Raw genomic sequence first — 18814 nt, 5'->3', positions numbered from 1 at the left:
TCTCTGTATATTATCGAGAAATGCTCGCCACTTAGTCAACTCAAATGTCATATCATAATAAAAATCACAAATTCTGATCGTAATCAATAAATATAGAATATAAAATAAAATTAACAAAAATGTGTAAAAAAAAACAAGGATGACAACATCCATAAAAGCGAAGCTCTAAAATAAAGAAAAAGACAAACGAACATTAACACTTGTAAAGTGTCAGAACTGAATAAGTAGAAAAAAAGTATAAACAAAATTGTAAGTAAATTTGTTGCAAAATAACTCAAATACAAGATACTGTTAAGGACATACTTACATTTTAGGACTTGATTATATCGAGATGATTTTTTACTAATTTTATACCTCTATATTCTGCTTCTGACACTTCTACAAGTGTTGATGTCCGTTTGTCCTACCGTTTCAGAGCTTAGCTTTTATAGATGTTGTCATCCTTGTTCTTAGTATAATAACTTTAATCTTTAAAAAGACTATAATCTACAAACAAAATAACATGGTGGGTGGGGGGGGGGGGGGGGAGGGTTACTATACCTCTAAATACAAAATCATCTATCATATATTAATAGTACACATATGTATATAAAATTTTTCTTTACTGAAATAGTTGTTGATCGCATCGTATTACAGACAGCTCTTCACCCCCTAATGACCTTTAATCTTATGATTTTAAATTAATAGTGATGTAAAACTGTCTGTAATACGATGCTGTACATGAGTTTTCAGTATGGCTGAGAACCACGGTTCTAATACACTGGATATTAATCAGTTTCAAAGTCATACTGAAAATCCATTATTGCCAAATTGATATTATTAAAAGTCAAAATACAATTAAAAAACTAACCTAAATTTTTAAAAACTTATTATTTTCAAAGGGGTAGTTTTATAAAAGGCATTTGAACTTAATTTAGTGAATCGCATATTTTTTCCTGGTTAATTGGTTAAACTACATTTATATGGCATATATTTGAAAGAATTTCAATTTTCTACCACGTAGTTTAAGACTTGAAATTCGTCTTTTTAAATTGCATATATCACAAAAAGACGATTTTCAGGTCATGATATTTTCAAAACTACGTGGTAGAAAATTGAAATTCTTTCAAATGTATGCCATATAAATATGATTTAACCAATTAGCTAGCAAAAAATATGCGGTTCACTAAATTAAGTTCAAATGCATTTCGGGAAACTACCCCTTTGCATTAAATTTTCAAATTTTCAGATAGGGTTTTGTGATATTAGATAATCAGGATCATGGAAAGAAAACAAAGTAGCGGGCTTCGTTGTATTTTCACAGTAGCTTTTGATAGGTTAGATGAATGTTAATGATTGCCCTGCAGGGTTAGAACTCCCGGCAGAGGCTAGAAATAGGAGAAAAGCTACTGTGAAAATGCGACAAAACCTACTACTTCGTTTTCTTTCCATGATCCGTTAGTCAGAAAGTTGCTTTAAATATTTGCAGCATAATATTGTTAGTAATCCTATTGGTTGTAATGAGGTCACATGACCAAACCAAGCTCTCCTATTGGTTGTTACGAGGTCACATGACCAAACCAAGCTCTCCTATTGGTTGTTACGAGGTCACATGACCAAACCAAGCACTCCTATTGGTTGTTGCGAGGTCACATGACCAAACCAAGCTCTCCTATTGGTTGTTACGAGGTCACATGACCAAACCAAGCACTCCTATTGGTTGTAACAAGGTCACATGACCAAACGAAGCATAATAGTGTTGAGTATTTTTAGTTTAATATTATGCCCCTTGATGGCATTAATCTCAAATGTTTCATTTAACAAAAAAAATGCATCTTCAAGTTCTTATACAGTTGGTGCTACAAAGAGATCTAAAGGGATAAGACAATGGCAGATAAATTGATGTACATCCCAAATGATGATACACAAAATAACCCCCTCTGCAGTTTATAATTAGTGGTTGAAACGTTTGGAAACATAGCCAACCAATCAAAATTCAATAAAAGCTACCAAAGTTTGTAATCCAACGAATAAGAAAACGTTATAAAAATTTTTAGGACTAGTGTAACAAATTTGTGGACTTTTATTGATTTTTGATAAGTTCTTTTATTAAGTTGAGTTATTAAACGTGTATCAACTGATTGTTCATAACCTACACAAGGGTAATTTTTGCATATCATGAGTGAGGATATACATAAATTTATCAGCCATTGTCTTATCCCTTTAGATCCCTGGATTTTACCGCTACCAATAACATTTAGTTTAGTTGCGTAGGTATTAGAAAAAATTTATTTTGGGAGCATACACTTAAACTACCTTGTTGGGCACTGAAACCCCTTCTCCTTATTCTTAAAATAATTGAAAAAGGGAGCGGGGGTGGTTTTCTTCATTTTTATTGTATCAGGTTAGGTTAAATTGGACACTGGATAGCCCAACAGGGTTAGGGCACCGCAAATAAAGTCACAACTAAAATATTATAATCATTAAAAAATATCAATAAGGGGGCTTCAGTGCTTGAGAGGCAATTTGTGTAAAAGTTCCTTATTTTCACTTGTAACTTAACTTGGAATAGTTTTTATTTACACCGCTAGGTGACATCACTACTATAGGGATCTAGTACAGTTTACAGTGAAATGTTCCTGGTAGACACATTACAATCTTTCCCGATTTTGTATTACTTTTGCGGAACATGATTCCCGTTACGTCATATTTTTCTTTCCCGAAAAAGGGAAGGGGGGAAGAAAAAAGATATGGGAGAAAAGGGGATTTTCCCCATCTCTTTTGAAGATATTTTCTTACCCCTTCCCTTTTTCGGGAAAGAAAAATATGACGTAACTGGATTCATGTACCGCAAAAGTAATACAAAATCTGGAAAGATTGTAATGTGTCTTCCTGGTAACCATTGTCTACAAAAAATCTATGAACTTTAAAGGATGCTAATGACAAAACCATGGAACGGATAGATTATGCTTGCACATAATTTTAACTGACAAAATAAAGCCTAAAAATAATCTGGAATAATGCACAGTTATCTTGCAGTGCACATAAATGCGCAAAAAAAAAAAATATTTTACTTGTTTTTTCTTCAGTGAAGCATTGCTGGATCTTGGCTATTCCAGATTGTTTGTAGGCCTTGTTATACCGATTTAGTCAGTAAGTAAGCTAGCAGTATTTAAAGTTCAAAGATTTTTTAAGATAATCGTTACCAGGAATATTGAAGATATTCGTTACCAGGAATATTGAATATATTAGTTTCAAGAAACATTTTACTGTAAAACTGCACAGGATCCCCATAAAACAAGAATGAATATATTTGCTGCTGCTAGGAGTTTAAGTTATTAGACCAAACCAAGCCCTCCTATTGGTTGGTATGAATCACATGACAAAATGCAGCTCTCTTATTTGTTGTAAAGTGGTCACATGACCAAACCAAGCATTCCTATTGGTTGTTATGAATCACATTACCAAACGCAGCTCTCTTATTGGTTGTAAAGTGGTCACATGACCAAACCAACCCGTCCTATTGGTCAAATAAAGATAACTAGTAACAAGAATGAATATATGCTAGGAGTTGGAGTTATTGGACATAGTTCTGTTTAGACTATATGTGGAGAAGGACAGGTGTCCCAAGTCTAGGTTCAGGCTGGATCTGCTGGGGCTTGTCCCGGGGGAGCCCTGCGGGGTACAACCTAAATAGATAGATATATGTTAATATTAGGGTTGGGCCAGATACTTTTTGGATACCAGATATCTGGCTGATTTCTTATGCCAGATATCAGATATATAATGCTGGATATCAGTCAAATTTCCGGATATCCGGCCAGATAACTGGATATCCAGAATTAAAAATCAGTTGGATATCTGGTGACCGGATAGTTTTAATATTTAGTATCCGGCAGGAAATTTAAAATGGCTGGATATCTGGCCTAACCAGATATTCAACCCAACCCTAGTTAAAATAGTTAAATATTGGTTGAATAAAGATATCTACCTGATTCATCAGAATCCTCCCCAAAAGAAGTAGCAAGATTGTGAAAACTGAGGCTTTAGGTGAGCTCACTATTCAAACCAAGCTCTCCTATTGGTTGTAATAAGGTCACATGACCTAACCAAGCTCTCCTATTGGTTGTAATGAGGTCACATGACCAAACCAAGCCCTCCTATTGGTTAAATTAACATATCTACCTGATTCATCAGAATCCTCCCCAAAAGAAGTAGCAAGATTGTGCATACTGAGACTTTGGGTCAGTTTACTATTCATCAGGGCCAGGCTGGTTACCTTAAATAACACCCAGATTATAAAGTAGAACAATGTCTGTCTGTCTGTTCGTTTGTCTGTCAGTCTGTCTGTCTGACTTTCCGTTTGTCAGTCCGTCTGTCTATTCACATGTCTGTCTGTCTGTCTTTCTGTCTGTCTGTATATCTGTCCATATGTTTTCTGTCCCTCCGTCAGTCTGTTTGTCCGTGTGTTTGTCTGTCTGTCTATCTGTCTGTCTGTTTGTCTGTCCATCCGTCAGTCTGTAGGTCTGTTTGTCTGTCTGTCCTTCAGACCATATAAATATGTTGAATCATCTGCCTGTCTGTATGTCCGTCTGTCTGTCTTTCCGTCTGTCTGACCATTGCCCTATGTCTGTCCATATGTTTTTCTGTCCCTCTGTCCGTCTGTCTGTTTGTATGTCCGTCTGTCCATATGTCCGTCTGTCCGTCTGTCTGTCTGTCTTTCTGTCTGTCTGTCTCTCTGTCTGTCTGTCTGTTTGTCCATCTGTCTGTTTGTCAGGCCGTATATATAGGTTGATTCATATGCCTATCTGCCTGTCCCTTTGTCTGTCTGTCCGTCTGTCTGTCCTTCTATATTTATTTGTCTGTCTGAATCTTAAAATCATATTTACCGCTCAACCAATTTGGCTCTACTCTTCTGGGAATATGCAGTGGTTTTAAGATATTTTATTAGGAGATGAGACACCCCCCCCCCCCCCCCCCATAATGTGTGTTTGTCAAATGGTGCAACTTTTTTTTTTATTTCTTCTCTCATGTAGGAAAGCCCCTAGAGCCTAGGGACAAAGCCACTAGTTGTCTAAATCAAACATCATTATAACACCATCACCATAGTAAAATTATATCCTTGCTTTCAACATGCTACAAACCCAATCAATAGTTAAAGTGTGTTTTTGTGTTAAATTGTACCAAAAGATCCTGCTAACTTTCTCATTTATCTATTTTATAATTTGCCCTAGTGGCTACACCTCCTAGAGGCCTCTAGTAGCACTTAATTTTTTTCTTATAAGTCTATTCTAATATAAGTTGTAAAACAAAATTATCTAAAACGGCAGTGGCGCTAGTTTCATGAACTACAAAACTGGCACTACCTAGCGGCTTTAAAATATATTTTTTTGATTTTTTGGCTATTTCTCTTGGAAGTGAGGTTGCACTCTCTTTCAAAATAGTTATAAACCTTCAAAGGACCTATGCAAAGCTACACTGTAAAGGAGAACCATATCAGTTCAGCAGATAACAAAACATTCATTAAAACACACAAAGATTCTGTTACCTAATTATAAGGATAAAATAGTTATATATTATTTGGTTAGTAAAGTTTAGTGATAATTTATACAAGCAGTGCAATTTTAATACATTCTTCAAGATCTGACCTTAGGGTTATACAATAATCAAAATAAAATATTATTATAGAAATGTACCGAATAACTTTTTAATGAGCTATTGTTGTACTACAAATTTTATATTATATTATGTTTCTATATAATGAAGACAAAGAAAGTTGCTCAAAAAAATGAGTGATGAGTAGAGGAGGAGTGGGAATGACAAACCCTAAAAAAGAGATGGATAATCCTTCATTTTTATTACACCACATGCTGAATTTTTGAGTGACTTTCTTGGTCTTACCTAAGAATGCTTATTCATATGGTAGAAATAGTTTATACTTGTACGATAAATTCTTTAAATGATCTATTTTAATATAAATTTTAGTACTAGAGGGTGCTTATTTATAGAATAGTAGAAACGTAGAAATAGTTATACTCCATAAATTGTATTACATATATGTACAGATTTATGCTATAATTGAGCTATTATTGTACAAAGAGGGTCATTTTTGGCGCATAATTTAGTAAAGTTTGGTGTTGGGTTGTAGTCAAATGCTGTTATTAGGTCAAACTGTTCTTAACTATGGATCATTTCACAAATATACATTTGGTTATAATTAAGAACACTTTAACTTAATAAGAGCATTTGACTAAACCCAAAATGATAGCTTTAAGAATTGCGCGAAAAAATTAATCCTCTATTAGTACCACTTACCTAGTGTAGTGGTTGCTTATTTATACGGTAGTAAAAGTTATACTCCACAAGTTGTATTATATGTATGTACAGATTTATTCTATAAATGAGCTATTTTAGTACAAATTTTATTACCGCTTAACTATAGGGTGCTTTTTTATACGGTAGAAATAGTTAATACTCCATAAATTGTATTACATATACAGATTTATTATATAGCTGAGCTATTGCAGTGCAAAATTTTGTACCGCTTACCTAGTAGGTTGGGTGCTTATTTATACGGTAGAAATAGTTTATACTCGACGAGTGGGGTGCATGTTGGTGTTGGCAGTTGGAAGCCGTTAGTCTGAAATATTAGTATTCTGCACACAGGGGTTCTGAAGATATACGCCACATGGATTTTAAACCAAATTAACAAAAAATATGGACAAACAACCTTGATTTTTAAGGATTTTGGTCTATTATCTTTAAAATTGAATAAATCCCAAGAAGGAACAGCTATGATTTTAAGAAAATCAGTTCCTGGCCTCCCAATGGGTTTACTTGATGGCCATATAGCCCTTTTTAAAAGCGAAGCTTTTCTATAATTAGGGTCGGTCCGTCCATATGTCCGTCCGTCCGAGATAGATAGCTTTTATTCGTTAATTTAGGCATGTTATAATTATCCTATCAATTTCAAACTTTGCATAGTGATTCCTGTAGTAGTTAGGTACGATTTAGAACGCGTAGCAACTCTATAATCATTAACAGAATGTCCGTACGTCCATTTTAAATATGATGATTTTTCTACTTTTATAACAACAAATTTTTATGTGATCTAATTATCCGTTTTATCTGATTTTTGGTATATTGATTTCTGGGACAACAAAGAACAATATTATAAACAAAGCAACTCTATAATCAAGTCCCAAAAATGTAAGTATGTCCATAAACATTATCCTGTATCAAGCAGTTTTGCATCAAATTTACTTACAATTTTGCTTTGACTCTTATACTTTTATATTCTGATTATTCAGTTCAGACACTATACAAGTGTTCATGTCCGTTTGTACTCCCGTTTCAGTGCTTCGCTTTTATGGATGTTGTCATCCTTTTTTCTGGTGGGTTTAGTCAAACTTCTTTTGCCTTTAGGACCACTGTGTCTTGTGGTGTGCAGATGTGCTTGTTGTGTTAAAAGCGGTGAAACATGAAACATTAGTAAAGCATAGAGCTTCAAAGAAGTGTCACTTTTAAAATCAAACACAACGGAACCCAGGATCTAAAGGGATAAGACAATGGTGATAATTTGCTGTAAATGCCCAATAACGATGCACAAAATTACCCCTTCTGAAGATTATTGCCCAGTTCACAAACAACTTGTAGAGGTCGACCGAAATATTCTGTAGGTCAACCTATACCAGTAAAACTAACAAATGCCTTTATAAAATCGGTCAACCTAAAGCTTCTTTAGGTCAACCTAAAATTTCCAGAGGTCAACCAATGTCTTTTGTGAACTAGGCTATAGATTAGTGATTGAGACTGAGAATGTTTAATTTATTGACCATTATCTTATCCCTTAAGATCCCTTAAGATTAGTAAATTAGTGAATGTGCATATAAGTAATTTTCCAGTATGGCTTCCAAACCGATCAATATCCGCTGGATTATAACCAGTTCTCAGCCATACTAAAAAATCATGTATAGCATCGTATTAAAGACAATTTTCTACAATAATTAAACTAAAATTAATACAGGTCGTGTTAGCCCAGGTCTTTGGCCCCTCAGGGCCATTAAAACTGGTTTCAATCTTATAATTTTTCATTTCAATATCAGCGGAAAACTGTCTATGATACAATGCGATAAATAACTATTATAATTCTCATACAGTACAATTATTTAAGTGCCCTTCCACGTCCAAAAAAACATGAAATATTTGGTGCTTTCCCTATAAAGTTCTGGTCGAGCATTAAAAGTACACCCCTCACCTCCCCCTTTTAATATTGAAAAAAGGGGTATGAATTTACTATGCAGGGGGCACTAACCCTTCAGGGCTACAAAGGACCCAATATACCTAACCTAACCTGAACTGATTTAAAAAACAAACACCATTCTCCCCTCTCACCCTCTATTCTCAAATTAAAGTGGGTGGGGTTCTAAGCTCAACAAGGAACTTCAAGGGAAAGCGCCACATATTTTATTGCCTGCCATTTATCTATCTCTCTCAACATGCATAAAACCATCACCATTAAAGAATTAATTTTCATGAAAACTCATATCTTTAAAATTAGAAGCTCTTTATAGTGCCTATAAAAAATGTTGTCATACAATACAAATGACCAATAAACAGACTAAAATACCAATGGCAGGCTAATATACTTTTTAATTGACCAATGGTGGGCCAGTATGCCGTAATTTTTAATGGCACTATAAAAGCTCTTATGATTAATGACCTTTTGTGTACAAAAACAAAATCAAGCCTTCCTATTGGTTAGATAAAGTTCATATGACCTACCTAAGCAATCCTATTGGTTAGATAAAGGTCACATGACCTACATAAGCAATCCTATTGGTTGCAAAAAGGTCACATGACCAAACCAAGCCCTCCTATTGGTTACCTGGGCCCTGAGACTTGCCACTTTGTCCTGCAGTTCTCTGACACGGTTACTCTCGCTTATAGAGGAGCTCAAGTCTCCCTCCACCACCAATTCTTGATTCTAAAAAAACCAAGGATGGAATTAACTAACCCTGGACAAAACCCGCGATCGTAATAGAGTAATTTGAAAAAAAATAGCCAATTTGGACCAAGTTTTAGCACTACAGACGCAAAAATCACATTTACAGGGTGTCTCAAAGTGAAATTTGACAACCTTTTAGTCCCGGATGGTCTGAACCGTTATATACCACATATGCCCACAGATAAAACACAGGATTTAAGCCAAAAAAAAAGGATTTTTTTTCGGACAGGTATTTTGGGTATTATGCTAGATATCCAAAATACACTTTTTGTTGGACACCCTGTAAATTTAGAGTTTTGGCCTAAAAAGCATTATGTGCGCTTTTTACATGAATAAACGATCATTTTGGTGTATAAAATGTATAGGTTGGATGTAAGATTGATGAAAAATTTAATTTTTAAAATTGTGAAAAAATGGGTGTTTGAAATTTTTGTTACCCACTTTCATAAATAGCTATCTATCTAGACATCCAGGGACTCTGAAACTTTTTTTTAGCCATCCAGCATCCTTGAATGACCCAACGGACCAAAATATAGAGTATTAACAAAATCGGAGAGGTAGTGCAGAAAAGTGGTACATTTGGCAAATAATGCACCAATAAGAAAATCTCAAAAAAAACTCAACAAACTGGACAATTCTCAAAAAAAACCCTAAAAAATGGTGTTTTCTAGTCATTTCTAAGGCTAGGAACGAGATATTTTAAAACGAAAAAAAGTTACTGATTCTGCTCCTCAAGGCCTTTTCTGAGAAGACTATGAATCTATAGTTCTGATTCAGTAAATTTTTTACTCCCATTTACAAATAGCTATACAATTGTATGTCTGGTCGTCAGCGGTTTTCTCCTATTGGATAACTTCTAGTCCCTGACAAAATAAAGCTCTGCTATTGGTTCAAATTTATTTAAGCGATAAAAATAAAGCTCTCCTATTGGCTTATTTCTTATCACCTGACAAAATAAAGCTCTGCTATTGGTTAATTACCTTGTACTCAAGATTTGATATTTTCTGAGTCAGCTCAGCAACACATTGCTTATTCTCTGCATCGCGTATTCTACACGACAATCAATCAATCAATCAATAAGTATGTGTAGTTGTTTCTTTCAGGTATAGTCCCTTTCGTGACATTGCCTCTTAAGGGGTGTTCCATCCTATTTTCACAGTAGCTTTTATTAGGTGACTTTAGGTTAGGTTGAGTTAGGTGATTGCCTCGCAGGGGCTAGAAATAGGAGAAAAGCTACTGTGAAAATACGATGAAACACCCCTTAAGAGGAGTGGTCAGGAAAGGGACTATAACTGTTGTTTTTAATGAAAATAAAGAAAATACGTAAAAAATCACGAAACCTGTACAAAAATAAGTATTTATAACTTTTGAAGCATGTAGAAACAGTGTATCCAAAAAAATGACGTCATACAATAAAATGATCAATTAGAAGCCAGTATAAATTTTACCATTGGTCAATTACAATGTATGCTGGCCTATCATTGGTCAATTTATTGTATGATGTCATTTTTTGGCAACACTTTATGTTGTATAAAAAAGCAAAAACATTTTTGGCTTAAAAAAAGCATTTATGTCACCAAAATACTAAAATATCCTATCTTTATATGAAAAACAGGCATTCAAGTCAATTTCATGTTCCAGGTATGATCCTACAGGCCCTGATTCTCGAGGTCTATAGCAATCTTTAAATGGCTCCAGTGACCGCAATATTCCACTTAGAGCCTTCAAATTTTTAGCATAAGCTTTTCTTACATTGAAAAACCCCCTCCCAACTTCATTTGTCCGTCAGTGTGTCTGTCATGCAATAAAAGACACTTATACATTGATACCAAAGGTTTCGTGATCTTTTTAAAAAAAAAATTACAATAGGTTTTAAAGTAGCCACATGACCAAAGCAAGCTTTCCAATTGGTTGTAAAGACAAACAAAGCCCTCCTATTGGTTGTAACGAGGTCACATGACCAAACCAAGCCCTCCTATTGGTTGTACACTGGTCACATGACCAAACCAAGCTTTCCAATTGGTTGCAAAGACAAACCAGGCCCTCCTACTGGTATCACATGACCAAACCAAGCCCTCCTATTGGTTGTAACAAGGTCACATGACTAAACCAAGCCCTCCTATTGGTTGTAACGAGGTCATATGACCAAACCAAGCCCTCCTATTGGTTGTATGTATTGATTAGGGGTTAATTTATTGATTGATTAAAGTTCCTGGCCATCATTAGGTCTTCCTTCAGCTTTCCCTCCATTTCTCCAAACCTAGGGATTTTTAAATAATTAAGGGATAGGACAATAGGTTGTTTATTACACTAGTCCCCAAAGTTTTATAATAACATTTTCTTTTTCATTGTCTTAACAGCTCTGGGGACTTTAGATATTTTTGATAGGATGGCTAATTAAGTTGAGTGTTTAAACGTTACAACCACTAATTTTAAGCTACAGAAGTGGTAATTTTGTGTATCATTATTGGGGATGTACATCAATTTAGATCCCTGACATTTTCTGTAAATTAGATACATCCTTGTTATGCTGATATTATCAGGGATCTAAAGGGATAAGACAATGGCCGATAAATAGATGTATATCCCCAATGATGATACACAAATCCCTGAATCCTAGCATACACAGGGATTTTGAATAAATAAGGGATAGGACAATGGACGTATGATTAATGTATCCCTCTAATTATAAAAAACAGAGTTAACTCTTGTGTAGATTAAAAAAGATATTTGTGGGAAAAAGATTCTTGTAATACTATTTCAATTTGGTACAATGATAAGATAATAAACAATCAATCCGTAATCTACTAATGTCTCTATTTAATTCAATAAATCTATCAATCCATAATTAAATCTAACCAACAATCTATCATGACATAAATCTATCAATCAATCAATTAATCAATCTATTAATCAATCAATCTATCAATCTATCAATCTATCAATATATCAATCTATCAATCAATCTATTAATCAATCTATCAATCAATCTATCAATCAATCTATCAATCTATCTATTAATTTATTTATCAATCTATCTATCAATCTATTTTTAAATCTATGTAGCAATCTATCTATCAATCTATATATCGATCAATTAATCTATCAATCAATATATCAATCAATCTATCAAACAATTTATCAAACAATCTTTTAATAAATCTATCAAGCAGTCTATCAACCAATCTATCTATCAATCAATCTATCTATCTATCAATCAATCTAACTCTGAACCTACCTCCTTTGTGAGTCTCTGAGCTTAGTCTGCAGCTGCACCAAATCTTTGCTTGCTGAGTCCAGCTGTTCTTGTAGCTTCCTACTCTCCTCACTCTGTCTCTTTACCTGGAGATAGATAGATAGTTAGTTAGATAGATAGATAGATAGATAGATATATAGATAGATAAATAGATAGACAGATAGATAGATAGATAGATAGTTAGATAGATAGATAGTTAGATATGTAGATAGATCTTTGTTTGCTGAGTCCAGCTGTTCTTGTAGCTTTCTACTTTCTTCACTCTGCCTCTTTACTTGGATATAGATAGGTAGATAGATAGATAGATAGATAGATAGATAGATAGTTAGATAGATAGATAGATAGATAGATAGTTAGATAGATAGATAGATAGATAGATAGTTAGATAGATAGATATAGATAGATAGATAGATAGATCTTTGCTTGCAGTGTCTAACTGTTCTTGAAGCTTTCTACTCTCCTCACTCTGTCTCTTTACCTGGATATAGATAGATAGATAGATAGATAGATAGATAGATAGATAGATAGATAGATAGATATTATAGGAGAGAGAGAGATAGATAGATAGATAGATAGTTAGTTAGGTAGATTAGATATTAATATTTTTAGGTAAAATAAAAAGTAAATAACAAGTAAAATGGTTATTCTTTGTATATTATTCTGAAGTTAGCAGAAATACATTATATATCCATCAAAAAATTATTTTTCTCAGAAGCTTTTAGAAACTTTAGCCTTAAAAATCTCCATTGATACAATTTTTTTCTTTATCTGGTGTAAAATTGTGTAGATAACAAGAACATATGCTACTTTTGATGATACATTAAGAAATAAAGGCTGTAAACCCTAAAAATACTCTTTCGTAGGTCTTACTGCATACTATATATACAATATACATACATTTATATATATAAAAGGTAGATAGAGAGATAAGTAGATACTGATAGGTTGACTGATTCTTAGTCACGTGACAAAAGAAGGCCCTGCTATTGGCTGATTCTTAGTCATGTGACAAAATGAGGCCCTGCTATTGGCTGATCTTTAGTCACGTGACAAAATGAAGCCCTGCTATTGGTTACCTGATTATTCCAGACTTCTCTTTGAGTCTCCAGGTCCATGACCTTAAGCCTGAGTTCCTTTACTTCGCCCATAGCCTCGACTTCTTTTAGTCTAAAAAAAAATATTTTCTCATATTCATTCAAAACCGATTAATATCCGGTGGATTAGAACCGGTTCTCATCCATACGAAAAAAAATATGTCTAGCATCGTATTATATCCAGTTTTCTACGAATATTAAGGGGGGAAGATTCTATAACACCCCCTCCCCCTTCCTACCACTAATATCTAAGAAACTTTAGATATATTACATAAAAAAGTTAAGTTGCTCAGTACTTTTAGCAGCCAGAGAGAGAGAGGGGACAATGTTCTGTTTATTTCACTAGTCCCCAAAGTCTTATAATAACATTTTCTTGCCTTAACAACTTTGAAGACTTTTGAAAATTTTGATTGGTTGATTCATTAAGTTGAATATTCATACGTTTCAACCACTGATTTTAATCTACAGAAGAATAATTTTGTGTATCATCATTGAGGATGTACATCAATTTATCGGCCATTGTCTTATCCCTTTAGATCCCCTGAGGTTACCTGGAGGACATGAGTTCCTCTTCCAGCCTGGTGGCCTCTGACTTATTACCCTCCAGCAGGGAGCCCAACAATTTCTTTGGTGTACTTGGTATCTCTGGTTCCTATATAGATTAAGATAATAATAAAGTAACAGGATGTCTGTCTGTCTGTCTGTACCAAAGGATCTTGCTAACTGCTGAATCATACAACTTGGCTCAACATGTATCGTATCTGCTCATCGTTGGAAGGTGATTGGCTTGAATGTCAGTTAAAAACCACCTCAAAACTAAAGACCTTTAAATTGGTATCTTAGGTTCCTATATAGTTTAAGTGGTCAAATCAAACAGCAACTGTGGCTCAACATGTTTCGCATCTGCTCGTCATCGGGGAAGTGATAGGGTGAAGTCTCAACCCAACACCGTGCCATAACTAATGACGTTAAAAGTGGTATCTTAGGTTGTTGTCCCCCCCCCCCCCTAGATATACCACACTTTTCTGGGATCTTGCCAAATCAAGTATCAACTGTGGGGAATACCAAAGGATGACTTCATGCAAAATTTGAGCCGGATCCGGCCAAAACCGGCCGTGCATTTTCTGAAAAACCGTTTTTTCCGGTTTTTAGGGGTTATCTGTAAAACAATTCAGCTGGAGCAAAACCGGTTGGAGGTACAAAAAATTTTACTTCACATGAAATTTAGCCAATGCAATTGCCTACGAAAATGTACTTTAGCATCAACTTGATTGGACAACTCTTTCCCCTTCTAAATGTTCATTAAAACCTCGGAAACGGCAAAAATCGCCGAAAATCACGCCTGTGGCGGCAAATAACGGCTAAACGGTTAACCGGAGGCGAATCCATCATAAGTAAAGAAACGTCCGCGCTAAAAAGTTGTTTAACATCAAAGAGATGCTTGAAGTCTCTAAAACGACTCCTTCCCCTCCTTTAAGGGGAAAAACTGAAAAAAAAACGCGATTTTCAAAAGTATGCCCACTTCGTGGGTGTGGGGGGGCACTGAACCCGTTACCCCAGGGTCACCAAATATAAAGTCTAGGCGGCCCACAATGCTGAATTTTCACCAAGTGAAAGTCTCGTGTCATTATCTTTTATGAGAAAAAAGTTGTTAGCCGTGGGCAAATTTCAAATTGTGATTTTTGATGGATTTCTTTAATAAAATGACAGGCTGGTCAATTTTTAGGCCATTTTTTGCGGTTTTCGGCCCACCACGCCCAAACGGTTTGAGATAATCTCACGGGACCTTTTGCCCAACCTAAGTCTGGTTATTTGTGAGGTCTAAGAAAAAAATCAGACTTACGCAAAAGATTATAATTATAATCTTTGCACAGAAAAATGGCACGAGGTGAGGGTTAGAGGGGGCAAAATGAGCAGACCAGCGATTTTTGATGGAGCAAAGCGACGATGTGGTTCATCCAATCCGGGATTTTTTTTTTCTTAGACCTTAAAGGGGGACATTGCGATGTTTATTAAACTAGACATTGGTTGGTTCTTTAAGTTGAGTGTTCAAACGTTTAAAACACTGTTTTCTATGGAGGGGCAATTTTGTTTATCATCATTGGGGATATACTAGATATGATATTTCAGGGATCCATCAATAATATCGGTCATTGTCTTATCCCTTTAGATCCCTGGCCTCACCTTGGGACTCTCCGCCCTCTTGAGATGTTTCTGCCACATGATATTTAATTCCCCAACTTTTGTCCTGAGGTCCTTCAGGGCCAGGTTGGCTTCAGCCTCGCGTAGCTTGCTGGCGGCCAGCTCCTCCTGGAAAAAAATATAGTCACGTGACGAAATAAAGACCTCCTATTTGCTCCTAAACTACATATAGCACAGGAATGGTTCTTATATATCTAAAAACTGGAGATTATGACAATTCTAAAGGTGTGTATAACATTTTTCTACTATTAATACAAGCCGCGCAATTAAAATTTTACAAATGTGCGCATTTATGCACAACCTTCAAATCCATAAATCTTTAAAAATAAGGTCTTTGGAAAAACCGGTTTTGCATATTTTGTCAGAATAATCATTTGAAACATAAATGTCTCATAGGTTTTCCAAATATATAAAGCATTTTATATATTTGTTTTTTTTCTATGCATAATTAAGTTTAAAAAAAAACCGCATTTCTTCATTCCATCTATCTATCCCATCTGTCTATCTCATCTGTCTGTCTGTCTGTCTGTCTGTCTGTCTGTCTCTCTGTCTGTCTGTCTATCTATCTATCTATCTATCTATCTATCTATATGTATCTATCTATCTATTTAACCTGCAAAGTTGCCACAGTATCCTCTGGAACCTTCTCTCTGAACCTCCGTCCATCCTCCTATTAATAATAAATAATAAAAACTTTGGGTACCAGTGTAATTATAAACAATAACTTTGGGTATCAGTGTAACTTACAGTCCAATGTCCCCTCCCTCCATGCTAATTATTATTTTTACCTAGTCAAATTAGAAACAAGGATGACAACATTCATAAAAGCGAAGCACTAAAATTAGTAGGACAAATGAACATTAATATTTTACAGACGGACCGACCCTATTTATAGAAAAGCTTCGCTTTTAAAACAAGGATGACAACACCCATAAAAGCGAAGATCTGAAATGGAAGGACAAACGAATACTAACATTTGTAGAGTATAAATGGATAATTACATCGTTGAAAAAAATGACAAAAAAGTAAAAATAAGCTTGTTTTAAATGGACGTACGGACTTTCTGAAAAAGATTAGAGTTACTACGCTGTTTAAATTATAAAACTGGCTTTAATCTTGTGATTTTCATATTTTCATATGCTATACATACTTTTTCATTATGGCTGAGAACCGGTTCTAATCAGTTTCAAAGCCATACTGGAAACAAATATTACCTCAAGTTCGGTTATTTTTTCTTTCAATTTTTTCACCGTTTCTTCGTTTTCGGCTTCCCTCAGTCTAACCTAGATAAATAAGGCCTTTAAAATAATTAGTAATTTGGTACCCAAAGTTATATAATGGTATCCAAAGTTTTATACTGGTACCCAAAGTTTTATAATAGTGCCCAAAGTTTTAAACTTACAAGGATCCAAGATCTTGATAAAAAAGCCTTTAAAATAAGGACGTCATACTGGCCTACCATTGGTCAAGTAAGATATATACTGGCCAGCCATTGGTAATTTAGTCTGTGTATTAGCCTCTCATTGATCAATTAAAATGTATACTGGCCTGCCATTGGTCAATTAAGATGTATACTGGCCTATTATTGGTAACTTAGTCTGTGTATTGGCCTGCCATTGGTAATTAAGTCTGTGTATTGGCCTGCCATTGGTCAATTAAAATATATACTGGCCTGCCATTAGTCATTTAAAATGTCTACTGGCCTGTTATTGGTCAATTAAGACTTTACTGGCCTGCAATTGGTCGATTGTGACATATACTGGCCTTTTATTGGTAATTTAGTTTGTGTATTGGCCTGCCATTGGTACATTAAAAATGTATACTGGCCTGTATTTGGTCAATTATAATATATACTGGCCTACCATTGAACAATTAAAATACTGGCATGCCATTGGTAATATTCTGTGTATTGACATATCATTTGTCATTTGTATTGTATGACGTCATTTCTTGAAAATGAAGATATGAATAACCCAATCATTATTTGATAAAGGTACCCAAAATATTTATATCCGCTTATAAGAACCGGTTCTCAGCTATACTTATCCGTTGGAAAGCTGTCTATAATACCTTGATTAACTTCTCTTGTAGCCAGAATATCATCTCTTTTTCCGGTATGGCTTCGAATCCGCTTTAATATCCGCTGGATTAGAACCGGTTCTCAGCTATACTTATCCGCCGGAAAGGTGTCTATAATACCTTGATTAGCTCCTCTTGTAGACAGAATATCGTCTCTTTTTCCGGTATGGCTTTGAATCCGCTTTAATATCCGCTGGATTAGAACCGGTTCTCAGCTATACTTATCCGCCGGAAAGGTGTCTATAATACCTTGATTAACTCCTCTTGTAGACAGGTGATCATCTCCTCCTTCTGTTTCATTATTTCACTCTTCAGAGAGGTTTCCTTAAAAGTCATAAAAGTTGCATTCATCCAAAAACAATATGATTTTCAAGTCTTGATATTTTTAAAACTGCCTGATAAAAAATTGAAATTATTTCAAATATATGTCCAATAGATGTAGTTAAAAATATTGAACAGAAGAAAAATATGCAGTTCACTCAATACTCAATTAAGTAAATTAACCAGTCAAAATTCACTAATGTCCCCAAAGTTTTTAAGCCAACGAATAAGAAAAATGTATTATAAAACTTAGGGGACTAGAGTAAAAACAGCCCATTGTGGAACCTAGTAATAGTGTCTAACTTTTTATCTTTGTGACGTAACAAAAATCCATCTCTTTTTTAAGGGTTTCCTTTCCCCACCTCCCCACCTCCCCTCTCATCCTTCGATTTTTGTTACGTCACAAAGATAAAAAGTTAGACACTATTACTAGGTTCCCCATTGTGCCCAATTTTATGACTGTAAAATCACTGTGTTTTTTACAGTAGGTTGACTATCTATCTATCTATCTATCTATCTATCTATCTATCTATCTATATTCCTACCTCTAAGCTAGAGTTTTCAGAAGTATCTCTATCCTCCAGCATTGATGATAGCTTTCTGATTCTATCTATCTATCTATCTATCTATCTATCAATATATCTATCTATCTATCTATCTATCTTCCTACCTCTAAGCTAGAGTTTTTAGAGGTATCTCTATCCTCCAGCTTTGATGATAGCTTTCTGATTCTATCTATCTATCTATCAATATATCTATCTATCTATCTATCTATCTTCCTACCTCTAAGCTAGAGTTTTTAGAAGTATCTCTATCCTCCAGCATTGATGATAGCTTTCTGATTCTATCTATCTATCTATCTATCTATCTATCAAT

General features: G+C 34.8%; 1 protein-coding gene across 4 annotated transcripts in view; it reads right to left on the bottom strand.

Annotated features, from left to right (window-relative positions):
- Window positions 1–3060: 3060 nt before the first annotated feature.
- The window catches only part of Evi5 (ecotropic viral integration site 5), a 92747-nt gene continuing 76993 nt past the window's right edge, over window positions 3061–18814 (bottom strand). For 2 of the 4 annotated variants that reach the window (XM_080150133.1, XM_080150134.1), the window contains exons 25-36: window positions 17867–17941; window positions 16753–16821; window positions 16152–16208; window positions 15521–15646; window positions 13888–13988; window positions 13319–13409; window positions 12225–12328; window positions 11201–11246; window positions 9967–10038; window positions 8867–8965; window positions 4165–4258; window positions 3062–3668 (exon numbers count right to left, since the gene is read on the bottom strand). In XM_080150133.1, the coding sequence (XP_080006259.1) occupies window positions 3544–3668; window positions 4165–4258; window positions 8867–8965; window positions 9967–10038; window positions 11201–11246; window positions 12225–12328; window positions 13319–13409; window positions 13888–13988; window positions 15521–15646; window positions 16152–16208; window positions 16753–16821; window positions 17867–17941 (1059 nt within the window). In that variant the 3' untranslated portion in view covers window positions 3062–3543. Of the gene's footprint in view, window positions 3669–4164; window positions 4259–6528; window positions 6620–8866; window positions 8966–9966; window positions 10039–11200; window positions 11247–12224; window positions 12329–13318; window positions 13410–13887; window positions 13989–15520; window positions 15647–16151; window positions 16209–16752; window positions 16822–17866; window positions 17942–18814 lie in introns of all 4 variants that reach the window. The other 2 variants (XR_013875542.1, XM_080150135.1) reach the window with 2 other exon arrangements.

This window comes from Acartia tonsa, chromosome 15, assembly GCF_053477335.1.
Source record: "Acartia tonsa isolate MP-2025a chromosome 15, ASM5347733v1, whole genome shotgun sequence".
In the NCBI taxonomy this organism is placed as follows: domain Eukaryota; kingdom Metazoa; phylum Arthropoda; class Copepoda; order Calanoida; family Acartiidae; genus Acartia; species Acartia tonsa.
Note: the sequence above shows the minus strand (reverse complement) of the source record. Positions and strands in the feature narration are given on the sequence as shown.